Here is a 21,202-nt window from a genome sequence, read left to right as displayed (position 1 = left end):
ATAAAAATGTCAAAAGACATATATAGGAATTTAATGAAATTTACTAATTTGACACCACTCTTTAAAGCAAAACTTAAGTATTCATATTCACTTTTGCCCTTTACAAACTTGAAATCATGCCATCTCCACCACTATGATTTGTGTGTTTCTGAGCCTGTCAGCTGAGTTGTACCAGGGGGAATGAAGAGGTCTCTGAGGTAAGTGATTATGTCATACAGATGAGGCTTTGTCGCCACCTCTTGTAAGATGAGAATACAACACAGCCTATAGGCTCTCTCTTAAAGTGAGCCCTCTGGTGACAAATGTCTGCAGTAACAAGAAACAGCCTGAGACCGTTTTCTCTATAGAGAAAAGCTCAGGAAAAGACTATATTGTACATAAATAGAACAAACACAAATTCTTACTCTAAACCCCACCATAAACATAACAACAACAAAATTATCTATAGACAGCTACCTTTAAATTTTGAAATTCACATGTTGCAAATTACTACTTTTGGTAATACTGCCGATTAATTACCGTTTCAAATTAAAGTGTAAGAAGACTACAGATACGTTTAATGACAGAAACATATCTGAGCTGTCTATCCTATAAAAATAAAAAATTCAACTAAGAACTGACTTTGTGCTATTTTAAGGTTTTTCTGCACAATTAAAAGAGTTGGATCGAAGCAGACTGGGACTGGCAACGTAATAAAAAGCATCTCAGAGGAGATACCATCGCAAAGAGTTTTAGAAGTGAGCTTTGCAACAATGCGGAAACACTTTTTTTGATGCCATACATGTAGACAGAGCTCTAACTAGTGCAAAAGCCCTTCAACTAATCCGACATTCTGGGTGTAACGTCACATAGCTGGTTACCACCAGACCTGACACCTTGAAGCTTTGTTTATAATCTCCAAGGACTTTAATCCAACAACACCTCCCCCAAGACACTCCTCCACCTTTAACCAGTTTGACAATCTACAGCCGAGGGGTGGGGGTTGGGAAGAGGGGGCACTGGATAGTAGTGACAGCTTTGTAGACTAGGATGGCCTTTATCACCTCCTGCTCAACATCAGTAAAACAAGAACTTCAGGAAATCCAAGACCCCCAAAGTGGAGGTTATACAGACAAACACTCAAACAGCTGGTAATCTATTTGGACAATAAAGATTATGGCACTTTATGGAACAACCCAGAGGCCCTTTCAACATCTGCAACACGTTAATGTGTGGTGGCCAGGTACCATCGTCTATGCTTTTCTCTGCTGGGGCAGCAACATGAAGGTGGCTGACAATGACAGACTGGACAAATTCATCAGGAGAGCTGGCTCTGCGCTGGTTGTAGAGCTGCACTCTGTATCATACAGGGAGGTGGATGTTGTCCAAGACCCTCTCAGTCACTGCCAAGTGCTCCTCAGACCACCACAGGAAATCCTTTCTTCCAGTGGCCATTAGACTTAACTATTCCTCCCCCTTCTGTAAGTGGATGGGGTCTGGGTCTGGGACTTTTTTGTGCAGATTTGAACATTGAAAATAAATAAATAAAATCTAATTATATTTAAAAAGTGTTGGAACCCTCCCCAATTTCTACTGGGGGACCAGCACTATGCGACTGGGGATGAGCATGGGCTATTGGGGGTTTAGTGTCTTGCCCAGACATGTGGTCGGGAGGAGCAAGGCAGGAAAGTTAAATATTTTTTCCTCAAAATTTTCAGACACTTGATATTATTCGGTCACCGGTGAGGAACACTTACCCTACACCTTATTAATCTTAAGAATCCTTAATACAAAACAAACAAACAAAAAACGTTAATTAATTGGGATTGTTTTTCAGTCTGCTTCTTTACTTTTGTCAATTTCCCATTTGGCTGAATAAAGTATTTAAGTATCTAAGGCAGTCGTCTGTGTGTGTGTGTGTGTGTGTGTGTGTGTGTGTGTGTGTGTGTGTGTGTGTGTGTGTGTGCGCGCGCGCGCGCGAGAGTGAGAGAGAGTGAGAGAATGGGTGAATGAGAAGCAACATTGTAAATCGCTTTGGATAAAAGCGCTATATAAGTGGCCATTCACCATTATTTATCTAGGTTTTCATGTCTTTTTGGACAGAAAGCAGCTGGATGTTGAACTCTAAATAATCCGCGCGCACCCACGGGTCACCGCTCAGTTCTGTTGCGGTGTGAGCCGCGCGCACGCACTCCTCCCTCTCGCCGGCTCGCTATTACCGTTAATAACGTTATCTCTCGCGTCACTCTCGTCCCCAACAACGAACGCTGCTGCTGCTGCCGCCGCTGAGGACGACGACGAGTTCAGGTGCACCGCTGTGATTGAAAGACAGCGAAGTTTTTCAGGCCGCGGAGAGGAGACACAGATGAACCCACAGCCTGAGGAGTGGCGTCTTGATTACTCGAGAAGTGCGTGTGTGTTAAATCGCCATTGTTTTATCGGTGATGGGATTTCTCCAGGAGCGACCTGCCGCCTAACCTTTAAGGTAAGAGAGGAGGGACGCTAAACGACGGTTAACTCGCTAAAAACACTGTGTGTCGACCCGGGGGATGCTGTGTGTAGTTTCACAAATGTAGGTGTTCTGTTGTAGGAGTTTGTGCTGGGCGAAAGTTAACAACATCCTGTCTGGGGCTCAGTAATATGGATGTCAGTTATTGTCAGTTAAGCCCTCGGCCAAGTCGTGTGTCTCCTCATCCTGGCATCGCCAGTGCATAATTGTGCTGCCACAAACCGTCCGCTCACAGTATCCGAGTCATTATTAGGTTAGTATTGTCTTCACTCTGGTTCGGCACCGCCAGATGGGAACACTGTCAACGCACCCAAAACTTGTGGTAAGTGAGTGCAAAACGGGACAGACAACAAGGCTGCCATTGTACCGGATCAGCGGCGGATTAACGGAATTCCTTTTCTCTGCACTGTCTGAATGGCCTCCAGTCTCTCTCTCGCTGCCCTTCTACTGTGGGTACAACATCTTCATTTCTATCCAATTTCAACCTCTGGCACTTTTAAGCACACCACACTGAAACCCCTCATAGCCACTGAAGCAGCTGTTGTGGAACATGTGGATGGGACAGTGGTTAGTAGATGTACTTAGTAAAGTGGCGATTAGTAAATATAAAGGGTTTCCATTGTCAAACAAATGTTTAGTCTATAAAGAGAAACATTGAATTTATGTATTAATAAGACTTAAACTGGATTCATTTATGAATATACATTTGAGTAAACCTGCAAACATTCACATTTGATATGCTGAAGCAAAAGAGTAGGTGGCATATTTTTGCTCCAAAATTGACTTGCATCATGAAACACTTTACAAAGTGGTTGGCAATTAGGTTTCTGTCAACTGACGAATTGCTTCACCTTTAGTAAACAGCACTATGAGGTGATGTCACTGGGATTTAAACCCAGTGTGTATAGAGTTAATGAGCAAGGGAGGGCAAACCATACAGTCACATACTGTTGGTCCCCAGGGTGTTGTTTGTCTGCCCTGTTGATAAAAAGCTGTTGTCTCATGGCTGATCAGTGTTAGCATTCAAGTATAAAGGTTGGCTGAAAAAAAAAAAAAATCACTCGATCCCACAGACAACCAGACATGATATTGTGTGTGGCTTTTATGTACACAATAAGTAAACATTGGCCCAGATTTTGTATTCTTTACTCCTTCACTCCTCCTACCCTCCTTCCATACACTTACACATCACGCACAACATGCACGATCCACAGCTCTCCCCCTTCCCCCCAGTATGTAGCCAACCAACATGTGGGGAGGTAATCCCAGCTATTAGGGTAATCTCCTCAGCATGACAATCAATAGGGGAGGGTGTGCAATGACTACCAGACAAGAGTAGAAGGGAGACAAAATTTGTGCTAAAGAAAAATGATTTAATCATCTAGATTAGGTCAGGAGACTGGGGTCTGGACAGGGGCTTGTTGCTGGAAGGGGGGAGGGGGGCAGACAGAGCTGACAGGAAGATTTGCAGGGTAAGGACATCTACACTTTGGGTAGCTTCCTTGCGTGGTAATAGGCTAAATCATTTAGTTTTTATCCTAAACTAAACCAAATGAAAACAATACAGCTTAAAATGGGAGTGCTACAACAATGTCTGTGTCATGAAAGTAAAAATGGATGCAAACACAGTGAGCAATTACTTGTTTATCAGGGTATGCAACAACAAGAACACTTGTGCAATACTAATTTTATGAGTATGTAACATAAAACCAGTGGGAAATTCAAAAAGAACACTTTTTTAAATAATAAAAATACTGCTTGTACTCTGGGACAAAATTAGATTTAAAATATTTTAATATCATGACCTCCAATGCTGATGTTGATGACATCTCACATATGAGCTTGATCTTCATTTGAAAAAATAAACTCAATTATGATATTTGATGCCACATTTTAGATTGTATACTGTGGGTATCAATTAAGTTTGACAATTAAACTTAAAAGTGAATATAACTGCACTATTCACAGGGACATGTCTAAGTGTGCATACATGGGCATATTGTTTCAGAGTGAGCATCCTTTCATCTGATGTTATTATCTAGCAAAGCAGCATACAGACAGCCACTAAACTAGATTTAGTCTGATGTTAATATGGGCTTCATATGCTGTAGCTGTCTCCCTCATGTTGCTCTTTTTGTGTATGGGTTGTGTTGTCCAAGGCATGTGGACATTAGGGGCCAAAAATAAACAAATAAAAGTCGGTTTATAAAAGTAGATGGGAAATTAATGCGTTCTTAAAATGTGCTTGTTTATAAAACAACAAAGTGTTAACTTAGTTGATGTTGAATGCAACAAATAGAAATTAATTGCTAATGATTCGAAGAGAATAGTTTAAAAAAAAATGAAACTATTAGTCGCTTTGTGGACAAAATTTCATGTAAATTGTAAACTAAATGTCCCCATTTAAACAAAAATTTTTTTTAAATCTTGTAAATTTTATAGACCAAATGTAGAAGCAGAAAGTTAGCAAATGTTCTAGTACATTCTGGCAAAATATAACTAATCAGTGCAGTCTAGAAAAGACCATGGTATTACTGTTGTAACCAACTCAGTGTTGCTGCAGTTTATTTTTTAAGAACATGAGTGCTCTTTAAATTCAATACTGGCACATTGAAGTGCAGCATTCTTCTTGTTTGTTCTTTGTTTGTATGTAATTATCTCAATCACAAACAAAATATAAATTAAGCATTAAATGAGTTTGTAATGACTCAGATACATGACTGCAAAAAAAAAAGAACCTGCTGTTTACATCTACACTACATCTAGACTGCAAACACTGGCAAAATGTCCAGATGGAAGATGGGAGGGATGTAAGAGGCGTCCGCAGATCCCTTCTGTTTGGCCCCTTTGAGACAGAGGTAGACGAGATTGGATGGATCTGAAGGAGTCAGGTTACTATTAGCCCATTCTACTCCAAAGAAGTGGTGGTGTAAAAGATGCAGTACCCCTATAGGAAACCTAATCCAGACCCTGCTGCCAGCTGTCATTCTTTTACACCAGGGTAAAATCGCTAAGCAGGTATCACCTTACTCTTCTTCAATCCTTACCTTAATAATTCCAAGGAATAGGAAATTCTGCATGTTGTTTGGCATTAAAAAAAAAAATCAACATCCAGAATTTAACTTAAGCACTGATAAAGTGCTGCATTACATAATCAAAGAAATAGCACACCTCTAGGCTACGTAGTAGTTCCAAAACGTCTTGGAAATAGTGGTTGTAGTCCTGAGGTTTTGCTGTAGGTTTATTGTATTTTTTTATTTTAAAAGGCTGATATGGAATAAACAACACATGGTCTTTGGGATGCAGTAAAAATTACTATATTTGACCCCTGCAATCATTCTTAAGTTACTTAGAACTGTGCTTGTTGTGACAATATACTCAAAAGTACGAACACATATATGCAAGGGTGAGTCCACTGCAGATTGCTACATACAGTATTAAGCTATGTAACTGACATAATATACATTATTTGCGAGGATTGCATTCTGGCAGTGGGTGAATGTAAGTGCCGCACCTGCAGCCAATCAGAGTACCTCATCATGTAAACAGCTTCTGAAGCAGCCTGCTCAAGACAGATTGGAAAATGGGCTGTAAGGAAAGGAGGATTTAGAGAAATCTAACTTTTGCATAATAAAATGTCATAGATATGGTTAAAACACACTAAGCAGTTATAATAAAATTAGGCCGGGTCATAATAATATCTCTTTAAAATATCAAGTTTTGCTAAAAATCAAGACCAGATTCCAAAGAACTAAACACTTAAGTCTCTAATTTAAATAGTTTATTGGATATTACACTATGCAGACGGTAATGGACCCAGCTCACCTAAAATGTATGGTTAAAGTAACTTAATGACTACTGATAAAGATAATTAAGATAAACAGTTTAAAGTTCAACTCAAACTGAAGGCGACATCAGGGTTTAAATGCTACAATTGTGTCACTGAGGATGATTCAAGTATGACTGTAACAGCACTCGAAGCCAGATTTTCCAGTACAGACCACTTTTTTTTGTGAGCACTAAGCTATTTGACATGCAAACTTTTGTTTTCGTCAGACAAAGGCAATAAATTCTCAAAACTTTACTTTATAACATTTATGAGTATTAGACAATCTGATGACATAGCTTTGAGGTTAATATTTACTATTATTCCATACAGGAAATAACTTATCGAATAAAGCATTGACAGATTGAACAGGGGACAATAATCGTAGATTGCAGCAGTATTTATGCTACTAGTGAGATTTTTTTCACTACTCAAACAAACGTTGTATATATTTGTATAGACAGTTTCTCCAATATAAATGTGTGTGCAGGTAGATTAACATAAATACTGCTTACAGCATGCTGTTTTGTCATCTTTGTGCCTCGTTTAGAATTTCTTTTGTTCACACTAGCCATGTGGTCTTTTGCAATCAAGGACAGTGTTGATACAATATGCTCACCTGTCAGAGGTGGCAGTAAAAGATGAATTAAATAGAAAAAATGATGAGCGAAAAACCGATACAGTGAAAGACAGAAAGCAATGGGCAAGAGACATAAAGGCAGACAGTCAAAGTGAGTCAGAGCTGACCTTGCCATGATAATCTAATCCCTGCCGAGAGTGCTTTTTTTAGAGAGCAAGTTAATGCCAGCAGATTATATTCCAGTGTCTCCCACACTAGCCAATCCCCACTGAAATGCGAGTGGGTCTGAAGTGGATCCTCAGTAGATAAATTAACATCAGTAATAGAAAAACAAACATTAGAAATCATATATCATCTTCTTAGCTTCTCTGATTTTAGTGGTATTGTTTGGTAGGTTTTTGATCTTTGCATTTAGTCTTACACGAGAAATCTTGTGTTTTTCTATTTATTTATTTATTTATTTGTTTGTTTGTTTTAAGATTGCTTTAAGATTCCCACAACGGGTAAAAGCTCAGCCAAGAGTCTCTCATCTTCTCTTCATCAAACTCTTGCAATGTGTGCTTGCACTAAGGGGCATCCATGATAAAAGGCCACTCATTGAGCAGCTCATCTCATGCTACAAAGAGTAATCCCTGTGTATGTTGTGTAACCGAGTGGAGAGTTGAAACAAGACGGGGGATGGGCTTTAGTGTGTGTAAGTTTGTCTGTTGTTGCTTGTGACTGTTGAGCTCATGGCTGTCTGAGCTCTAAGATGCATTAGGCTGTTCGCCCACAATACTGTGGTGGTTCATTGGTTGTCATACAGTTAAGTAAATCGAATGTTGCTGGCATTAAATGCAGACAGAGTTATGCGCAAATAACACATTTGTACCAGGCTGTGTTCAGGTATATACTGTAGGTAGTGATCCACAAATCAGATGGTGCTGTGCAACACAGAGCTGACTTCCATGTCTTACAGCAGGTAAAGATACAGGCAGTGCATTTTGTTGAATGGGCGATAAGACATTGATATTATAGTTAACTGAAAGTAAACCCTGATCCAATCCTTTAAGGATTGGATTCTGATTTTGTTCAAGAGTGTTCACAGTGTGATATATAGTAGGATGTTGAGCATGCAATGTCAAACACCTGGGGGTTTGTGTTGCCTCGACTACATCTTTATAACACATCAGCAGTGTGTCAGCAAATAATGCACTTTCTGCATGCACTAAGGTGTTTCTGAAGGCAAACTAAACCCATTTCTTCTCTTTGTGCTTCAAATTCTGCTGCACAAGGAAAACATACTAGGCATGTTAGACATTGATCAACATTGGTAAATTTAAGTGTAGCAAGACCGAGCTAAACCCATTTCAGGCATTGATTTAAAAAAACAAAACAAAAAAACCCAAAAAACACCTTTTTGCGCTTTAAAGTGAGTGTAAAATAAAAAGCTTCCCAAAAAGTGCATTTAAACATTTGGCAAAGCATTTCATAAAATAATATTTAGAACTGTGTTGTGGATTCATTACAAATTGTCTACTGCTAATCAATACAATATTATGAATCACATCACAACAATGTGTATGCTTATTGGGTGACTTGATCTTAAGCCTAAAATGTAAACAGATTATTACTGGATCAATGATTTTAAGTGCAACACATAGCTTCCAAGAATTTGGCTTTGCCATTTGAGCCATATGATGAGTTTTTGTACAATTATTTCATAGCTGATGTGTGTTAAAAAGTGTAGGCGCATTGCATTGATTTTGTGCATCAATGCATAGACAGTGCCCACAGGAGACAGGAATTAAATAGGAAAAAAAACTGAAAAATATAGTCTCTTATATTATCACTTAATTTACAACAAAGGATACTTCATTAAGCTGTGTTATAATTTTGTTTTATGCCTTAGTTGTGCTTGCAGTTGGTGGAAACTGACAGGATTATTGGACAGAAAACAGTAGATGTGAGGTGAAGCTTAGCAATTGACTGTGGCTTTGAACACTAGCATAAGGACAGTCACATGCTATCTCCAGTCAGTGGTATGCTGGCACAGGCTTGTGGCCGGTTGTTGAGAACATTTGGATGATTTCAGCACACACACAGACTCAGTCTAGGGGTACACAAATACCATAGCAAAAACTGTCACACATTCTACTAGTCTACATTAAATAGAATTTTGCAAGTAGGAGCTGTAGATTTCTTTTGAAGAAAAGCAAATTAACTATTTCCGGTATTTCAGCATGTTGGATGCTATGTGGTGAATATTATTTTGAGCCCCTGGCAGAACATTATACATCAATAGTTTTGGTGCAGCAACCAGGCACACAAGCAGTGCATGAACACACGCACAGGCACGCACAGGCACGCACACACACACACACACACACACACACACACACACACACACACACACAAGCACTCAGCATCAGTGCCCTGACCATAGGGAGTTTGTGCTGAGCTGGTTGGGACGTCAGAATGAATCAGTGTGAGGACAGCTGACTGGACATGCCTATTCATCTGCCAAAGAAAAGAGAGAGAAAAGGGGAGTGAGGGATTCTAAAAGAAATGAGTTAAGCCCCCCAGAGCAACACGTTATGCTATCTGTGTTACTTTACAGATCTTCATAAGGGTATTCGGTGTTTATGGGATGAAAGCAAAAGTGCTGGAAAACATAGTCAACAAATAATCAGGGGAAAAATAAAAAGACAAGAAAAGAGGAAGATTTCTTTTTAAAATTAGGGTTGACTATTATTACATTTTAAAACATATTTCCATTTTTTTAAACAATAGTGCCACAAATGCAATGTCTGTATGTGATAGCAAAAGTTGGATATTGTAGATGAAAACATACAGCCCACACTTAGCATGTAGCCTGCTTTGAAAAAGGCAGGCACTCATACTGTAGAAGCAGCAACTCCATACTGATGGCCCGTTTATTCCCATCTGTTGCCTTCAGCTCTCTGACTTTATCCCTATTGTGTTAACTCATTACATTCGCCTTAACCTTAAAAAACCCTTAATTGCCACCCTCCAATTTCTCTTGTGTGCCACATTGCCCATGCACTAATCTGATGGCGTCTGCCTACTAAACACCTGCCATGTCCAGAAAAACCTTGTAAACTCCTCCCATATTGAAGATACAGCACCCACTTCAGTGTGAGCAGATCAGCACACATGGCAGCAAGCAGGCACGCATGCGAACAGATGCGACCATGGATGCAGATACAGATAATTAAACAAACAACCTCATCCCTTGAAAATCATATCAGAGTCTGTCTCATTTTTGTAGCCTTCACGTGTCCTTATACCCGTTTACAGATTTTTTTTTTTTTACCCCCTCAGCTTCAAAGAGTGAAATGACAAATAGTTTGTCCAGTCTCTTCCCCAAAATATGTAGGCAAAGCAGAGACAGAGGCTTCTTTGCTTTAACAATAACTTGCTTGACCCCCCCCTCCCCCAATTTGAGGGGTGGAGGACCAGACATGAGGCGATGTGACAATTCTGGTGCGGCCAACACAATAGCAGGTTTTTCTTTTGACTGCCTGGCTGGCTATACAAAACACAGTAGTCATTCACTGTTAACTTACACATAGCTTTGTTTACCAGAAAAACACTGAAATGAGGTCATGTCAACTGGAACTCTTCCTCTTAGAAACATTTCACTACTTATCCAAGTAGCTTCAACGGTCTGAAGATAAGTAGCAAAATGTTTACTAAGAAATAAGAAGTTCATTTGACATCAACTTCTAGATAATCACAGCTGGATGACTGAGACAACATCATACCAAAAATGCCCTTTCTCTTCCTGGATGTTTTTGTTTTGGGTCCAATTAGATGTCAACGTAATCTTCCTGGCTGCTAAGAATGTTCTTCACAAACATTAATAAAGGTTAACACACATTGGCATGACTAAGAAAATATTTCTCCCATTATTTAAAAAGTAAAATTTAGAAATGCAGCTTTTTTACCCATTATCAGCACATATTCTACAACCAGGGCAATGTGAGTCACTGTATGTGGGTTTTCTAAAATGAAGTTTGTTGATAATGGCTTATTGATCGTGAATTAGAGTGGACTGCCCCTCAGGGGCTTATCCTGGCTGGCCAGGAATGAATACATCTCTTCATGCTTCACCCAACACGCTCAATTTAGCTATAGGAAACAAACACATGTGCATGCGCGCACGCACACACACACACACACACACACACACACACACACACACACACACACACACACACACACACACACACAGCATTTTGAGACACTGACCCGCACTCTAATATGTACAGACAGGCATCGCTCATCCACTAAGGGACAAAGGGTATTGTAAAATCTGTGTGATGCCCAACCTCCTCATCGGACTATGTGGGGTTTATACTTATTTCACCTGAATAAAAACTTTGTACTTGTGTAATAAGTCAAGTATGTTCATCTCTGAGGATGGCATCTGTACCTAGATAAGTAAAACACTTATAGTGTGCTCTTAAGTCTTTTAATTATTTAAGACAGATTTTATGTATGTGTCAGGTCAGGTAAATTTTAATTACTAATGCAAACCTAAATTTCAATTCTTGTTGTCTTTTCAGGTACTCTCACAAAAACAGCATAAAGCTTGAAAAAAGAACATCTATTCAAATATCAGAATGGACACTGAAGCTGTGATGTGTTGCACATTTTTTAAGGATGTACTGAGAACTTACATTTCGCCATAAACATTAGATGATTATAGGATTTACTACACAGCAGTTGTTAGTGATATACCAGTGCTGCAGAAAAGGAATGGAGACAGAAGGCAGGAAGGATGTGTCACCAAAATGCACAGCTAATAAAAAGGTGGAGACAGAGGAAGACATGACCTCTGGCCACACCTGTGGGGTGTGTGGCCGTAGCTTTCCTCTTCTCAGCTCTCTTTCCCAGCATATGAGAAGACACACAAAAGAAAAACCATATAAGTGCCCATACTGTGAGCACAGGACAGCTCAGAAGGGCCGTTTGAAGGCCCACATTCGAAGCCATAAACTAGGTCTAATAAGCCATAACCTCAGTGACAAGGAGGGAAATGGAGATGAAGTGATGAAAGATAACAATGAGGCACCGGATCCTCCTGAAATCATCAGCACATCTGACAACGCTCATAATGTCAATGGGAAGGTGAAGAAGAAAGGAACCAAGAAAAAGATCAAGGGAAAAGATGGTGCTGAGTTCAATGATGGACCTGATGCTGGCTCTTTTTGCTGCACCATTTGTGGCCAGGTTTTCCCTCAGGTATTACTCCTTAAATCCCACATGAAAAGGCACCGGAGCTCCCAGGATCATGGTTGCCGGATTTGTGGACGCCGCTTCCGCCAGGCATGGTTCCTCCAAAGTCATATGCGCATTCACCGGGTCAAAGGCCATCTGAAGGGTAGCAAAAGCAATGAGACCCCTGCCACCATCAATGGTGTTCTTCAGGACCCAGCATCACTGATAAATGAAGAGTGCCTCTATGAGCTCTGTGCTGGCTGTGGTAACTTTTTCTGTGACCGCAAGACATTGCGAATACACGAAAAGCTACACAAGCTAAACCACAGCCGCAGTCAGACACTAAATTTACCACCAGAAGACCGTGATGCCTCTGACCTGCACATTGCTAAAAAGCATTTTTTGGAAAACCTTAATCTCTTATTTGTTGGACCTAATGAAACACCTAAGGAAGAGATCTTGGCAAAGAGAATTCCAGAGCTGGATCCAGTTTGTAGTTACCAAGCGTGGCAGTTAGCCACAAAAGGACGACTAGTAGAAGCCACAGAGAAGTGTCTGGGATGGGAGGAGAGACTAGCTGATGCATATGTGGCATATGACACTGAAAAGGGCGAGTATGTACGGCTGAAGCAGGATAAGAAGAGAAAGCAAATCGACACCTCCACTTCCAACGTAAAGAAGAAGAAAGGTGACATAAGCCTTGATCACACATCCAACATCTTTGCTCATACTAAAGGCAGTAACAAGAAGATTTTCCAGAAAGATCGTATTCTGTTGAATGGACTTGGTCATGCATTTTATGAGGCGCTACAAGCGAAGAATGTCAGAGATGTTCACTTCTCACCTAAACAATCAAAGACCATCATCAGGAGCCAAGAACAGGCGGGTAAGGCATACACAGCACGCCACTCTATCAGAGCTTTAGATTTTGTCAAGAGAGTAATTCAAATTAACTGAAAGCAGAAATCAATTACCATGCCCAGTTTGTGCTGAGGACAATTGTTGTATATTGAATACTGCACCATGTTTGTTAAATCAAGTCTAAGATCTTTTATTGTGATTTTCTGATGAGAACTACTGCAATCAATATAGACAGTGTTTTCCTTCTACTACAAAGTAAGATTGACCTGGCAGCCCTTCAGTATAGAAAAACGGAGACTACATTAAGTAGGAAAGCTGGTAGCACGGCATTGTGGAAAAGGAAGACCTCTAGTGAATATATCATTGAATTACAGCTACTGTAATTGTACTTGTATATGCAAATATATTTTGTTAAAGCACATACATTGAAGTTTACTCACCAAGAATTTAAATGATTTTGACAAAGTTAAACTTAATATTTTGATAGATTTAGAGAATAAATGTACATATACACTCTTTGCCTAATTGCCTAACAAACACTTGCATTGTTCAACTTGACTTACTGTATGTTTCCTATTTAGAAGCAGGGACACAAAAGCTGAAATTTTAATACTTCACTCAGACATTTATGTTTTATAAGCACAAATGCTTTTGTAAAATATACTGTGCTTATAGAAAATAATCACCCCCTTGTAACATTACAACAATAATCATGGTTGATTTGACAAAATAAATAATATAATAAAATAATACTTATAATAAAAAAAGTAAACAACAATATGTTATCTCCTAACAGATTGCCATTTAAATATCGAATTTAGTTTGGCCTCTACAGTCTTTCTTTTGACCAGTGTTTCTTCAGACCCTTCATGGACTTAATGTGTTTTTATATGTTTTGCTCTACACTACAGATAAAAAAACCTTCTCCTGCACACACTGTGATTTCCAAACTGTTGATGCCACATTACTCAGGTCTCACCTGCATAAGCACCATCAGGATGTCCAGGGTACCTATAGCAAACACAGCACCATTTTGGACAACATAAGCCAAAGTGGTTCCAAAGCCTCAAGATACATGGACTACCTCAGAAATAGAAGTATGTTGCTCAGTCAGCCATACTGGAATCCCTACATGTGTCTGCCTGGTGAGGAGTCAGTAGAGCCAATCAATAAAGCAGAAAAGTCAAATAGTGGTGAGGTCACAGAGAATGGACAGATAACTAATGATGCTAGCAGTCTGCTTAATCTGTCTGCATTACCCATAAGTGAACGAGACAGGACTGTTAATTATCAAGTAAAAACAGAGGTCTTTGTTAGACATCAGTGTCCATACTGTTCGCACACAACCAACTACCCGGAAGTACTGTGGATCCATCAGCTAATTGCACACAGAGTGGATGGGAGCAGTTCCATGGCACCCAAGTGGGCACCCTGCACTAACAATCAGAAAAATCTGAAAGCTGGAGTTTCCCAGTGGAGACGCACAGGGCCTCCGCCATTTCTCGAAGGTAAGGACTGTCCTGCTTTACCTGCTCCGAGAAGTCAACGCACACAGCATCCAGGTTCCACAACTAACAGGAGCAGCAGTGTCAGCAGCAAGGACTCAGCCCCTAAACCACAATCAAGTGTCTTTAAGTCCAAACATCCAGTAAAGGAGTCGTGCTCTTCAGATGGGACACACGCACGTGGCAGGAAGCCTGGCAAACATAACCAAGCTTTAGAGGGGAGAAATAAAAGCTCCAGGACTCAAACTACTTCATCAGGAACTACTGTTCATAACAAGAGTGTATCTAGTTGTTTTGAGCCTATCAGCAACCCCAACGAAAGAGGCCACAGAGTTGCAGTTGAAGGGAACTTCCCACAAGAGGGTTTGGGTTTTATGTTGGCAAGAAACAATAATGGAATGACTTCTAACACAGCTGCAAGTAGACCCCGTCCCCACAGGCAGTCATGTGACGTCTCAGGTCCTAAGGGTCCTGATCTCTGGGCTGCCATGAACATGTGGGGGCTGCATGGAAGCAAAGCATATGTAGAACCACTCCTTTTTGCTCAGGGAAAAAGCGAAACAACTGGAGAAGCGCCCATGGACATCGACATTTTTAGTCTCCTGAAAAACTACAGTCCCCATGAGCTGGCTGCTCTCTATCAGCACTGGGGGTTTGTTGATTCCAGGATTGATCCTCAAGGTAAGGAGGAATTTGTTTTTAATATTTAAACTGTTCAGTTACAAATTGTTGCAAACCTTACAAACTATCTTAGATGTACTTTTAAAATCAATAAAAACACCCTGTGTGACTTTTAATGTGATGTTTTTGTATAGGATAGGTTACCATGTTAAGTATCTATGACCTGAAAAACTGCCATGGGATATTTATGTTTAAATACTCTTCTTATGCTTCTATTTTTACAGCAATGTTGCAGTTAAATGGAAATTATGGAAATGAAGTCCATTCGTCCTCTGAAGCTTCCAAACAAGTATGTTTTCTTTGCAGCGTCCACTGACACTGTATAGGTTTTAGTTTATTTAAAAAATTGTATTAAGTAATTAATACATTTTAAAAGAATAAAATGCATAATTAATTGATTGACAATACAAATTATATTCCTGTCTAACAGCTGGTGGTAGGGCGCTGCTTTTGTTTGATTTTTATAGTAACATGTTAATTAGGATAGAACGGTAAATACATGCGGCACATCTTCACCAACTTTGTGTCCCTATTCTTGTGTCTATACCTTGTCTTTGTCTGAGTACAGTCTGTCATTTCTGTGCACACGTGCATCTGCGTATTTTCATGTATTTGCGTCTGTAGCTGTCAACTTTTGCAACCTGGTTGTCTCTTCCTTCACATTTTGGTAAGAGAGGCTGACAGGGACGAGGCAGAGGAATAATAAAAAAAACACTGTTGTCCCCCTCAGGGTAAAACTCACCCAGTATCTCCATATGTTGTGTCATCAGCCTGTCAGTCAGGCCTACCCTGATGCTACCTACAACTGTTATCGTTTTCTCCTTTTTACCCTAGAGTAATGTGTGGGCAACTTTCATAAGAATAATGAAGTCAAATAATAAAAAAGGATCACGTTTCGTAAATTAAAGATATAATGAAATCTCCACGTTTAGGAACAACTGCAAAACCTGCAAAAGTTTCTATTATAATTGTTTGTAGTATCTTGCAATTCCACCTAAAGGTGTGTACTAATGTGTGTACTAATATCTATCGTATGATTTTAAAAAATTGTTTTTCTGTTTGTTTTTATATTATGGTCTACCATTTATTTCATTGTGTTGCAAATCACACTCTTTTGGCAGGGAGAGACACCTGTTTTCCACATGACAGAGCATTGTAGTAACACAAACACACACAGAGGAAAGTAAAGGTGAATTAAGTTAGTATTTTTAAAGATTTAATTTACTTAGTTGTATCAAGCAAATAAAGCAGAATTAAACATCCATTTTGAGGGCAAGTTGTGTTAAATCTCTCTCATTTGGAAGGGAAAAAATGTGGCGGCCCCTGCAGCTTGTTCGCAACTGTGCCCAGTATCATGATATACATCATTATTGGGATATGAAATTAACTATATTAATCTATAAAATTTTGGTCAGACACTTTTGATTACACATTCAACCATCGGGGAGTAAGGATGATAGCAGTCGTGCAAAGATCTTTGGAAAAATTCTGCTAATTCTTCACAGATTATTGTTTTACAGCTAATTTTAGCTGGAGGGGTTTTTCTGTTCTGCCTTGAGCTTTAAAATACTCCAAAGGTGCTCTACTGGTTCTAGTCAGTGGAAATACTTTTTTAAAGAATCTGTGATTTTTGTCTGTGTTTTTTTTTGTCTCATCGTCTGGTTTCTAACTTGCATAGACGATGCCTTATTATACAGTCATACTGCATTGCATGAAAGGCCAAAATTGATAAGGCTGCTGTGTTTACAGGTGTTATAACATTCTTGATTATTAGCCTAAATTGGAAATTACAGGTACAATTATCATTTTTTAAAGGTATACTCACTGTTGTTGCATTGAAGTTGTACTGAAGCTGGGCTTCTAGTTCCAATGTAGTCAATCCAACCTGTTTGTTTTTTTTATTGCAGGGTTAAAATATTTCACACTTTTTGTTTAAAATAGAGTTAAGGTAAAATGGTACCTTTTTAAATCATTAGTTAAACTCTACTACTATATTATCTAATTGAGTCAAAAAGTATCATTGGAATGTTATTTTATGCTAGAATAGTACAAATTTGTGTGCGATATTAACAAAATTAAACTAACATAAAAAAAGTCTAATTTTAAATACTCGATGTGTATGTGTAACGTTTTAGACTTTTTAAATTGAGACAAATTAGCATCATTGTATGCTTTGAAACAGCATAATTATGCACTGCTGGTTGGTAATGATACAAGGAACTTATACACAAACACACAATCTAACTGGTGTGTCTCATACTTGTCTACTGCAGGTGAACAGCCATTCGACTTCATCCTCAGGGTCTCTGCATAAAGGAATATGAAGACACAATGTGCTCCTGGCTTCCAACCTGCATGATACAGAACTGCTGAACAAAGACTGGCTGTTCTGCAAAGGACAGAGGCAAAAGATGATGCACAATATATAAAAAGCACTGAGGTGGACTCAAATTTTATTTGGTCATGTGGTTGTTTTATTTGGAGTGTTACGAATGAGTTTTGTTTGTTAAGAGTGTAGATATGTTAGTTACAAAAACACACAGAAATGTTTTTATAGAAATAAGGCAGTCTCATAGACCTACTGTGAAAATAATAGGAGGAAACTGTATGGAGACAACAGCCCAGGTAAAAATTACATGCGAAGTCCAAGGTTAAAGGTGTTGGCTCTTTTGATTTGGTTGAAAATTTAGCTTTAACTTGGGATATAGACAGACCACAAAACAATAAAATACCAAATCTTGCACACAAGGATACCACTTAAAGCCAAGATGCAACCTGTGCCCTCAAGGTTTTACTTATTCTCTATGTCTATATATGGGTTAGCTTTATTGGTTTATGAAAATAGTATCACTTTTCAGGGTTAAATCCAAAGTATACAATTTGAGAATGTGTGATTCTTCCTAGATCTGATCACTTTTCTTTGGGTGTAGTGAAGATTTCTTTTTAAGTTTTTAACAAAGCACAAAATCATCATCCCACTACAAGTACTGACTCAATTAGAGTTAAATCCAACCAGAACCCAGGTTTTAGCAGGATTAGTTCATCATCCCACACACATTTAGAAGGAAATGATGCACTGGGTTTGCTAACATCACTATCAAAACGGAATCTTACTATTATTTTGCTCTGTAACCAACAGCATGAAGCAGTAAACTAGCTTCAACACTTGTTTGTCATTTTACACCCATCTATAGAATATATTTTTCCTTTTGTACACAAATTACATTGTTTATGCTGCAAAGGCATGGTATTTGTTAGAAAAAGAAATGCTGTTTGTGGCTATAGTTGTGGCAATTTGGAATCTTTTTAAAAATGAATCCTAGATGAGTAGGTTCTCAATATTATTTTTGATTTGTAGAGCATATTGGCTCTGTTGCATTGTATTAAGAGTTAGCACACTGCTAAAAGACATCAAAAGTGTAAAGTACCAGCTGAGTTCTACTTTAGTCTATCAGGGAACAAGTGAACTAACTTTTCTCTTTTCCTCTTTACAGCCTCAAACAACAACACTGCAGACAAATCAGCAGTTTGGTTAGAATTACATTTTTTTCTAACTAGGTTGACATCAAATTGTGGAAGTGGTGCTGTGGTTCATAACCGTTCATTTACAATTATTAATTGAAAATCAGTGGCTAATACAAACAGTAAAATCCAGAAAGGACTAACTGTATGATTAATTTGGTGGCCATCATTGAAGTGAGTCTTTTCCACAAGCTTATGTGTCAAAACCAATTGACAATGTTGTGTGGTATCCTGATTTATAATTCTTAGTTTGAAATTTAAGTGCTAGAATTTTTTGTGTCCAATAAGGAAAACAGTGGGAATATCTGCACTGGTTTCACATTGTGCTAGTTATGTAAGCAACCTATGCTGTGCTTTTTAGAGGTAGAAACTGTAGCAGTAATGCCTACTGATGTGGCCCTAAGATACGGCTACAAGTCCTAGCTACGCAATAAAAACATGTTATGTTTATTTCAGAGTTTCTGAAAATCACCTCATTCTTAATTTAATGTGTTTTCTATTTGTAAATTTGTTTAGTATGTTTATATTTTAGTTCTGATTCAGTGTATTCATCTCCCATAGAGAAATAGCCTATGCATTTGACAAAAAGCCATCAATGTTTATGGATTTTGGGAGATCTTGAGTATACATATTGTGCTATTGGAATATCTACTTCTAAAACTGTTTTTGATAAATATTGTAAATGATAGTTTTATTTAAATTGTCATATTTTGATTGGTATTTACTTGATATTTGTAGAAACAACAGAAAATGTTGACGTTTTTTGTTTTTTGAGTGACACACTTGAGACCTGGTCAAAAGGAAGTGATGCTCCTGCAGCAGGTACTAACCTTTCATGTGTTATACTGACTTCAGAATTTATATTTTTACCAGTTCTACATTTTGTCTGACTGTAAAATTACAAAAAATAAAGTTTGTTAATTGTTGATTTGGGAGGTCATCAAGTTGCTGAATTACAATAGCTTATTGTCATTTGTGTAATGACTGTATAATCAGTCGCTTGCTAGTGCACGTGACCTGTTTTTTGAGGGCAGTAATCTCCCTTTAAAATTTAAAAAATATTTCATGAATATAAATTATTTGAACTATTGCCTGAAAAATACTGTAAATGTAAGGGTTGTGAATAAATGCCAGTCACGATTGAGAGGTGTCAGAACAGTGAAATGCAGCTCGTTACTCATACACAAAGCTACACTAACCCCCCCAAAACTGTGCATATTACTAGGTTTATCACCGGGTAACTTGTGATGAGGAATTACAGATAACATATCTTCATTTAAAAGTATCCCACCTTATTACAGGTTATGCTTCTACCAGCAGATGGCAGACAACATCAACAAATAGAGAAGCCCAAAGCTACTTTGTTACAAATTCTAGACTTCTTGTTTAATTTCTTTGTGGGTCATATACAACTATATTTCACGTTGCATTATAGTTTTTCTTCACCCCTTTCTACCAGTAAGTCATTAAAATGTGGCTCAAAACTTCCTCTATAAGTTTCACTGAAAAATGAGTAAAATTATGAGTGGGACTGTTCATTCTCCATCACATGAGACATGATCAGCATCTTGTTAGATTTTGTAAATTTTAAACATTTTAAGCATTTGGGCTTTTTAAATGTGTGGATAAGTAGACAACATTTACTATATGAAAGAAAGTCAGAATTGCATTTAAATTCTAATATTTTGTGTGACTATCAAGATGTGTGGAGCAGACCTTATCCGGTTTTTGAGAATCCTGAAGGAGAAAATTATTTCTTAATAAAGGTAGTACTTGGTGATACTGTTTTCTTGCATGTCAACAAAGCATGAGCACTTGTCTGACTGTGCGTTTCTGTTTATACACTGGTGTGTGTGTGTGTGTGTGTGTGTGTGTGTGTGTATGTCCTTGTCACACTGCGTTTGTCAGTTGGTTGTGTTATATCTTGGTGCAGTGACAGCATCAGTTAGCTGCCTGAGAGACATCAGAGATCATGTTTGCAGTGCCACCAGCAAGAGGGCTGAGACTTTGTGCTGGCCACAGGGTCTGGGAGTAGATAATGTCAGGCAGCTCACGCTGGAGAAGTGCAGTAGCGTATGTTGTCTGACAGGAAATGCCTGGCTGTTGTCGAGCAGAGAAGAGAGATGGGCCGCTGGCCAATTGGATTGACAGCTGCCAGGATAGACCATGTGTGTGTGTGTTGTACTGCTGTCTGACCTTTACACCTCACAGCTGGGGACAGTTTTATAAAGTGTCTTTAGTTTGGCTGGTCCCCATTTTTTCTCACTGTTAGTTGATCTTTAGAGCTTAAGTTTAGGCTGAAAGTAAATTTGTATTTTGAAGTTGGTTAATACTGGAAACTTGCTAGTAAAATGTGATGTACACACATTTGACAGAATCTTTTTTTGTTCTAATGATTTTAGAGTGAGTCAAATCCACTGAATTAAAGTGAAACCCAATATTTCCTTGCTAAATACTAACTCATCTTTCAGATATTATGGGAGGGTGCAGAATAGATTTGTATTGGAAACCAC

At 38.7% G+C, this 21,202-nt stretch overlaps 1 protein-coding gene across 2 annotated transcripts; it reads left to right on the top strand.

Moving 5' to 3' along the window:
- Positions 1–2,162: 2,162 nt before the first annotated feature.
- Positions 2,163–19,615, top strand: LOC137124673 (zinc finger protein 516-like). 2 transcript variants are annotated; one of them, XR_010914017.1, is made up of 6 exons: positions 2,164–2,464; positions 11,466–13,006; positions 13,893–15,167; positions 15,392–15,456; positions 17,441–17,607; positions 18,662–19,615. XR_010914017.1 is itself a non-coding variant. In XM_067499770.1 (5 exons), exons 2-5 carry the CDS (start codon positions 11,599–11,601, stop codon positions 17,489–17,491), a joined length of 2,799 nt encoding a protein of 932 aa, XP_067355871.1. In that variant the 5' UTR covers positions 2,163–2,464; positions 11,466–11,598; the 3' UTR covers positions 17,492–19,615. The 2 variants fall into 2 exon arrangements, 1 of the variants encoding a protein (XP_067355871.1); XM_067499770.1 differs by having other exon boundaries at positions 2,163–2,464; positions 17,441–19,615.
- Positions 19,616–21,202: the final 1,587 nt, after the last annotated feature.

This window comes from Channa argus, chromosome 1 (assembly GCF_033026475.1).
Source record: "Channa argus isolate prfri chromosome 1, Channa argus male v1.0, whole genome shotgun sequence".
NCBI classification, from domain to species: Eukaryota; Metazoa; Chordata; class Actinopteri; order Anabantiformes; family Channidae; genus Channa; species Channa argus.
The sequence above is the reverse complement of the archived record's forward strand: the minus strand, read 5'-3'. Positions and strand labels throughout refer to the sequence as shown.

What these genes read in the sequence shown, in the direction of transcription:
- LOC137124673 (XM_067499770.1), top strand. Translation starts at nt 11,599, where the DNA reads ATGATTATAGGATTTACTACACAGCAGTTGTTAGTGATATACCAGTGC. An exon ending in CAGGAGCCAAGAACAGGCGG is followed by an intron (nt 13,007 to 13,892) that starts GTAAGGCATACA and finishes TCTACACTACAG; the next exon opens with ATAAAAAAACCTTCTCCTGC. An exon ending in TTCCAGGATTGATCCTCAAG is followed by an intron (nt 15,168 to 15,391) that starts GTAAGGAGGAAT and finishes CTATTTTTACAG; the next exon opens with CAATGTTGCAGTTAAATGGA.